We start from the raw sequence: 8,436 nt of genomic DNA on the forward strand, positions 1-8,436 counted from the left end.
GATTTAAACCTTTATACAGTCTATGATTTAAACACATGTTTGACACTTAATGTTTCCTGTACTTTTAATTATGTAATAATGTCAAAAAACGTTTAAATATTTTTAAGAAATCATTAGCATAAAGTAAGGGACTATTTCCGGGGAACAGTGTTTTTAATAATACAAGGGAAGATAAATGTCTCCTCTCCAGCAGTTGGTGCTGCCTCCCTCCAGTAAACAAAGCTAGAGGATAAGTCACACAACACAACTAAGGCTTGACTGCATTGTTTAATATAGTTTTACTGGCTCTGGTTTTACTTATAACAAACCCACAAACAAATCAAATGTGAAGAATAAGCTTTGCACAGTGTGTAATGAGTTTTATTTGAATATATATAATTTACAATACAATATCATTGATACATGACTTTGTAACATGGCATATTATTATGATAGTACTATAGGAATTTCATACATTTTGTCCATTATTGCTGAAGTTAATGGCAGCATACAACTTAACAGTAGCATTGATATGAAGATATGAAGATATTTTGTATTGTGTATAAATGAAATGATGATGATGGTTGCTGTTTCAGAGAGGCCAACAGAAAGACATCGAAACCAGTTTACAAACACACCCGGGCTCCAGAGGAAAAGTTACCGGCTTCCCTGAAAATATAGATGTATACAATTAATAATCTCTTACTGCGTCAATGCAAAAAATAAATATGAAAAGTGTAATTAAGGAGCAAAGTAACAATAACACTTTACTGAGTACTGAATAAAATCATATCAAACTTGGTCCAACAGGACAATGTACAGATAATAGATACACATGATTCTTTGTGTAATAGTATTGTTTTATTAGTAGCATCTTGGTATCCTTTATTCAAATGATTGCAGCACCGATTGCCCAGATGTACTCCTATGTGTTTTGACAAATGGTATATCACCCCTAGTATTCTGGCAAAGGGTATGACACTCCCTAAGGTCCCTAGAAACATTTGAGCAATTTTTCTTATATTATGAGACTTGATAGCAATTATTATGGTATTAAAAGCCTAGCTGTCACTTGTCTGAAGAGCCAATTATTTTTTCAATATAAAGAGAGTACGTGCTCTTCATTCTTTTTATTTCATTATTTTCTCCATGGGTAAGACAGGTGGGGCAATTTCTGGATTTGTCAAATATTTTATGCTTGTAGTTTGAGATTCTTCATCATCTTACTTTGTCACTCAAATACTATGATTGTATACTTAGTGTTTCTCTGTAATTTATCATTGTAATGTACAGATTATCTGCTTGTCTTTTTCTTGGGCTGTAGTTTGGAGGTTTAAGTGTGTTCTTCATTATAACAAACATATAGAGGCGACAGAACCGTTTTTAGCCTCATTGTGAAGTACATCTTAATTGCAAGATGGCATGGCTATAGTATAAATACACCACTGTCGTTTGGATTGTTTCCCTATAAGCATAGTTTTCACTATGCATTCTATCTGCCTCTATATATGTATTGTATGAATTATATATGTATTTTCAGTTACTAACCCCAGCAGCAGGAATGACAGACAGTTTAAAAACTAAACATATAACTTTTTGCAAAAAGCATTTTATATTTGTATCCTTTTTTATTATCTTATCTTATTGTTTTGATTGTCATTTAGTTGTATGACTACCAAAACCATAACATGTCTTATGTCTTATTGAAGGGAACCTGTTGTCTTTGTGACAAAGGCACCAACAATAAAACCAAGAGGAATCACGAGTGAGGTGGGGCAGGGGTTAAAAAGTTGTCCATTTCCACTTTAAGTGTAAAATAGACCTTGTTCTTAAGACAAAATTGTTTACCTGGTGTGAGAGGGATTTTAGTTCCTGATGCCTTCAGGACCACCTGCAGATCGCAGGGCTTAGTGCTGCCAGCTGTTTGTCCCTGTTCCCTCAGTATGATACAAACCTCGTCTTTCCTCAGCAGCCAGTCCATCTGACTGCCCAGGTAGCTCACACCGCGGACACAGAGCTCCGATATTTTCTTGGGAAGATGCGGGGAAAAGGCCAGGCATTCCTTCTGAACTCTAGGGGGAAAACAGCATTTTAATCTTTGTTTTACTGCCTTCCTGCTGTCTACATATTGAAGTGTTTTTTCATTAACTGACCTGAAGCCAGTATAACCAAAGAGCACAGCTTGCAGGAACCCCCCCATCCCTGTGAGGAAGTTAACTGCGCCAGAGCCATCGGATGATTCACTCCATACCTGTGAGGAGAGGTAACCACACATTCACTAGATATCCAGCAGAAAGGCATTTATTAGCATTGTGTTGTTGTCTGAGTCAGAAAGACACCTGGAACGGTTTCTGGATGTTTTTGAAGCACTTCTCAAGTAAATGTTGAGCTTTCTCAGCCTCCCCCAGCTCCAGCCAGCCGATTGCAAACATACCCTGGTAACGGAAAGCAAAAGCATTGTTACAAACACACACTTGATTAAGAAGGAACGTCAACCACAGGCTTTTACTTTCAATGCAAGTGGACACTGTTAAACATAAAAAATATATGTACCAATTTCTAAAATGTGTTTTATTTTACTAAACCTTTGTTGAACTATTACAATAAATGTAATTATTATATATTAAACGTACATAAAAAAGTGAGCTCCACTTCTATCCATAACATCTGCTTTTTATGTTAAACCAAAACAATACATATGCAAATAAATAGGATGAAAAATGGTGGGTTAATATTAATCAACCCTTAATGTTTTGTACCATGCTGATTTCAGAAGCTTTAAGAAACGAGACTTTCTACCTACTTTTTACTCATTGAAGTATTTTTTAAATGTTATTTTTGCTTTAATTGAGGATTTGATTTATGTTTGAACACTCCCTTTGGCACTGCTTTATATTTTATTCGTAATTAAAGTGTAATCACAAGGAAAGGGCACTCGAGTCGGCACTAAATCTCACACACAGTCCCGTACAGCATACTGTGTCTCACCCATGTCATGGCCGGACCATCAGGGTCTGTCACTGGCTCGTACGCCTCCAGGTCATTTCTCCTGATCTCTGGGGACATTTCCAAACCAAGAGGGTATCCCAGCATCACAGTGTCTGCCTGCTTCACTGGATGACCTGTGAGACGTACACAAGACATTCTCATCATGTTGTGGACATTTCTTCTTTATGTCAGTATTAAAATGGACAAAACAAACACCTTTGATGTAGCCGTCGTACTCTGGATGGTACTGGGATTCTTCGTCAAAAGGTATTTTGAGTTGATCCGCCACCTCTTTCCATTCCTTCGGTGCAGGGTCTTGGAGGAGTTCAGCCAACTCTACAGCGAACTGGAGACTGAAAAGTGTGAAGCTTTTAGTTTTATTAGTGATGATGAGTCAATATGCAGGGATCGGGGAAATATTTGAATACTAGTACCTGAATTTGGCCACTGTGTTTGTGTACACTGAGTTGTTGACATTGTAATAATACTCATCAGGTGGCATGACACCTGAATGGCACAAAGGGGAAATGCTTCATAATATTTCAATAAAAAACATGCATCATATCTAAAATGTATACATGTAAAAAATACATTAAAAGAGTTCTAACAATCAACAATTTAGTGAATGTTGTCCAGTGTAGATAAGTAACATGTCCTTAATTTAGTTAATAAATATATATATTCTGATAATTATGTGAAGCTAAATTGACATCTTAATAGAAATATCCTGGCTGTTATTCAATAACTAAAACATTACAATCATACAGTATGCTTTGATTAATGTCATATTTGTAGGTATCTAACATGTCTAAATATAAAACATTTATTATTAAATCTGACATTACAAAATCAATATTTAAAAAAAAGTAAATAAGGGACCACAAATGAAAAGTGGCTTTAGGCTGGTACAATAAATGTTCTGTGTATTGTCAGTGCTAAGAAAACATGTATAAAATAGTTTTAACACAAGAAACAAATTCTACTTTATTACAAATCGTTTTTTTTTTTAAATCACAAGTTTTTCTATATATAGATAAAATAAATAAAGTCAGACATTTGTATCATTTGAAATGTAGCTTTTATTAAATTATTAGCCTGATAATCATGCTAAGCTAAATGGAACCTCTTTCTAAAAATGATTTGTACCTAAGAGATGATACTTCTTGTCCTCGGGGTTCCATGATACCCTTGAAACCCAGTAATCAGCCACCCCGTATATCACCTCCTTGCCCTTGCCCTCTGTGAACATGGACAGATCCTGCAACAAAGAGATCATCACACAGGGTGTTTTTGTACAGAAGTGAGAAAGAGACACTATGACAATGAGTGGGGATTAAAGAGCGTACCTCAGTGAGGTAGAGATAGTGTTGGAAGGCCAGGGTGACGTCTCCATTTATGTGAATCTCTTGTTGTCCATAAATGTCCTCGGGACACACCTCCCGGCCTGACACTGCACTCTCCCACGGGAACTTCAGTCCCTGCAGAGATAACATCTTTCACTCAGAAGACTCAGATATGGTTTCATGGTTATTGTTAAAATACAAAACAAGACTACAAAGATAAAAAACATAAAACTAATATTAACCCTAAATAAAACTAATATTAACCCAAAAATAAACCAAGCACCGCTGTTATTCTGCCACCAGCAGTTGGTTTTGGTTTCCTGCTGCCGCCACCGACACTCCTCCTGGCCAGCACACATTGTGTGTGTCTACTTAGGCTGTGTCTAAAATGGTTCCCAATGAGTCACTAACAAAAGCACAGGGTTTGCTCTGAAATCAAAAACTGAAATTATGCTATCCTATTATGCTTTTTGGGGTTTCCTTTTCCTGTAGTGAGTTGTATAGGTTTTTGTGCATGTAAATGGTCTGCAAACTGTCACTTTTTGGTTTGACTTGGAATAACATAAAACTATAGCCTATATATTTTGAGGTAATATGCTCAAATATGGTAAGAAATATATATGTATTCCTTTTTAAGTTTTTGAGAACAATGACTGACAGCACATTTAGTTCTTTTTGTAAGTATTATATTTGTCTTCTTTGATATCAACCCTTGTTAGAAGAAACATTTGTTTGTGTAAGAAGAAACATAGTAACACATGTAAACTAAAAATGACAAAAGATATCCGTGGGTTCAGAGATGTTCGAGCGCTGACCCAGATGCATTCAAAGACACTAGGGGAGCGAACAAAGTGTGGGAAAGTTGCTCTTTTACCTTGAAGCCCTGCTTTTGGGCGTTGTCTCTTGCCCCTTCCACAGTCCCCACCCTGTACTCCAGCACAGATCGGGCTAGCTTGGGGTAGAAGAGGGCTATGCCAGGATACATCCAAATGTCCTGTCACAGGAAGTTAGGGTTTTTGTGTAATACAAACAACAAACAAATACCTAAACTAGTCCTAAACAGCCACTAGAATTACCTGGTCCCAGAAAATGTGTCCCCAGTAGTCCTGACCATCCCCTCCATTAGACAGCCCGCCGGGACTGACTCCCCCAAAGGAGCTGGAGGTGTCGTTGATGGAGGGGAAAGCACTGAGGAGGTAAAACATGCTGCCAATCAGAGCCTTGCAGAGGCTGTCTGACCCCGTCACCTCCACCGTGCTCTGCAGCCACAGCTCTTTCCAGGCCTTCTCGTGAGACAGACGCAGGTCACCAGTCGCCATCAGATCCAGGCTCTCATCGTATTTGGCCTTGGCAGACTCTAAATTGTTGGCCACAACCAGGACGAAGCCCCATCGACCCTGGCTCTGGTCTGCATTCAGCATCAGGGTGGGGGGGATGGGGGTCCAGATAAGGTGCACTGCTGGACAGGAACCTCCTGGGTACTCAGCTGTGGACACCTTTCCATTGATGTAACTAAGGGAAAGAGGAATGTAGACTATTTAAGATATCAGACTTGTAACATATAGTCAGAAATGTACATGGTTTATACCTCACCTTCCTCCTTTGTAATCAGGACCAGACTCGAAAACAATGTCTTTGCTCTGAGGTGTGAATGAACCGACCAGATTGACAGTGATCGGCTCCTCTGAAGTCACCTGGCGCACCATCAGGACCTCCATCACCATCATGTTGGGGTAATGTCTGTGAGAGTACAGAGACTGTGTCACCGATACACTTGCCGAGCTCAGAGTGTGGGTAAAAATGCCTGCAGGAGAAGACGAGACAATTAGCAGCGATCATTTTTTTTACAGATTCCCGCAAACAGACATTCACTGCAGAAACAGAGATGGTACCAAGTCATTGTCTTCAAGTCACAAGTCTTTGCAATTAAATCCCAGATCAAGTCCTAAAGGTTGAGTTTCGAGTTTTAGTCATAATGCGTTCTTGACCAATTTTGACCTGCATGTGTTAAATACTATAACTGTGTTTTCTTCATCACCATAGTCTTTGTAAAAACAAAATAACATTTGGTAATGTATTCTCCCAATGGCTCTCATTAATGTAACTTCAGTTATTCATGGTTTTCTCCTATAACTTGCTAGCATGTTATGTGGAGCGCACGGCTGCCCTTAGACGCACTGAACAGCTGTTTGTGTGCTTCGGGGGCGGGGTGACCGAGGAAGCCCTGTCCAAGAAACGCCTGGCAGGCTGGCTCTGCGAGTGCATTGCACATGCCTACGGACGGGGAGAGCCTTCCCCACGGGGGTCCGTGCACACTCTACACGGGCTGTGGCTGGCCGTTTCTCAATGTCGAGTAAACCTACTGTGAGAGCCCTCAGCGCTGTTTTCCGAGCACACTTTCGCGAGGTAAGTGCGTCAGAGTGTGCTCTGTCAGCCGCAGCCCCGAATTCTCCACGGTTACGACCGAGGGAGAGGTGAGTGAGGCCCAGCGGCTGCTAACCAGAAAGCCGGTCAGGGACAGTGAGATGGAACAGTGTTGTTGTTGGACGACAGCGAGTGTCGGGGCTGTGAGAGATATAACGAGGGGTTACGTATGGTAACCCTTGTTATATAAGCACAGGCGAAGCCCTCTACTCGGGGGCCCTGTCTGTCCTATGCTGCTTGCTGAAGAGAAGTGTAGGATGACAGTCAGGAAGCGAGGCCTCCTTTTATGCGGTGAGATGCCCGCGCATTCAGGTAGGCCCGCCCCAGGGCCGGCTACGTCTATAGAAGTCTCAGTGGATGAATGCTTGCATGATATGATCAAGGGGAGTGGGTTAGCTTGGGAGAAGCTAAAAACGGTTCAAGTCAAAAGGCTCAAGCCAAGTGACTGGTGCTGAAGTCCATGTGGAGCTGCATTTTTATTTTATTCTAAAGTCATCAAATGTAACTTGAGTCTATTTCAAGTCATGTGACCCCCCCCCCCCCTGCAGACTCTACCTGTGTGTGTGTTCATGCTGTATGTGTTCTGGCCTGGTTCTTCTGACTCGACCCTCACGGCGAGGGGACAGGGGACGTCTGCTCTGTGACATCGTCCCCCCTCCCCGTTATACATGCCACCCATGTGCATGATGTTGTTGTACACCCTCCATCCCAGCAGCCCATTGGCCAGAGGAGGGAGGAAGCGGCGGTCGCTGGGTAGAGTGTCGGTGGAGAAGATGTAGGGGTCTTCGACTTCCTCAAAGGACATGGCGACGAGATGGTCCTTACTTTGTAGTCAGGGATAGTTGGGAGTGTCACAGCTCTTCAACAGTGAACAATGATTTCACCTATGGTAGAAAATATTTATATGTTTACATCAGTTCTCTTTTTGCAAAATTATACACATTAAACGTGATTATAATAGTTAAATGTCTGTATACAATATAACTGGATGACACAAAAATATCTCCAGTTGCATGATGAGACATTTGACCATTGCTGGAAACTTTTAGTGGAACCAAACACACAGTTTTCACAGGTTACTGCCAGTAAAGTCTATTTGTAGATTGTGTACTTTGTCACTTTTGTGTCACAAGGCATGTGTCATCCAAAGACATAATAAATCAAATAGAAGATCAGAAAGATTTCAAATGATCCCAGGACACAAAGTACTCAGTTATTGAACATATCTAAAAGTATTAATTACTAAGACATTCATATGCAAAAAATAAACATCCAATATGAAATCAAGCTAAGCCACTCTTTAAAAGTTAGCAGAGTTGGAGTCAACAGTCTGCATAAACATCCTGCATAATTTCTTTCTGCGCACTCCTACCAGACTAGTAGTGTTTCACTCTCGCATGAAAAGGCAGACGCATCTGTTTCTGCAAGAAAAAAGGAATGCTGGGGAAAAAAACAAAATGAAGAAAAAACCAGCAGGAGATCCAAAGCGCTTGTTCTGTAAAGTTAAACCTACATAAAACAGCTTATGTGCTGTACTTCATACTATAATTCACGCCTAATAAAAGCGAGAAACTCAAATGTTTTTGAGAAAGATGGTCCAAATTTGTAGTGTCGAGTATCCTAACTGTAGGAAGAGGCCGGTGTTATGCCGTAGGTTGAAGCCTTGCCGTGGATTGAAGCCCTGTTCGCGGGGACGCGCAAA

The 8,436-nt window shown here is 40.4% G+C and overlaps 1 protein-coding gene across 1 annotated transcript; it reads right to left on the minus strand.

Moving 5' to 3' along the window:
- Positions 1-344: 344 nt before the first annotated feature.
- Positions 345-8,436, minus strand: pgghg (protein-glucosylgalactosylhydroxylysine glucosidase). Its single transcript, XM_034204782.1, has 14 exons — positions 8,107-8,436; positions 7,290-7,618; positions 5,904-6,114; positions 5,387-5,822; positions 5,185-5,304; positions 4,314-4,445; positions 4,114-4,225; positions 3,402-3,474; positions 3,184-3,320; positions 2,968-3,101; positions 2,319-2,414; positions 2,133-2,230; positions 1,828-2,051; positions 345-648 (listed from the first exon to the last, which is right to left on the minus strand). Exons 2-14 carry the CDS (start codon positions 7,537-7,539, stop codon positions 572-574), a joined length of 2,100 nt encoding a protein of 699 aa, XP_034060673.1. The 5' UTR covers positions 7,540-7,618; positions 8,107-8,436; the 3' UTR covers positions 345-571.

The sequence above is a fragment of the Gymnodraco acuticeps genome, unplaced genomic scaffold, assembly GCF_902827175.1.
Source record: "Gymnodraco acuticeps unplaced genomic scaffold, fGymAcu1.1, whole genome shotgun sequence".
Lineage (NCBI taxonomy): Eukaryota > Metazoa > Chordata > Actinopteri > Perciformes > Bathydraconidae > Gymnodraco > Gymnodraco acuticeps.

Excerpts from the sequence above, each read along its gene's own strand:
- pgghg (XM_034204782.1), bottom strand. The coding sequence starts at position 7,539 with ATGTCCTTTGAGGAAGTCGAAGACCCCTACATCTTCTCCACCGACACT. Across the intron at positions 3,321-3,401 it reads AACACAGTGGCCAAATTCAG|TCTCCAGTTCGCTGTAGAGT; the intron begins GTACTAGTATTC and ends CACACTTTTCAG. Across the intron at positions 2,415-2,967 it reads ATGGTCCGGCCATGACATGG|GGTATGTTTGCAATCGGCTG; the intron begins GTGAGACACAGT and ends TTCCGTTACCAG.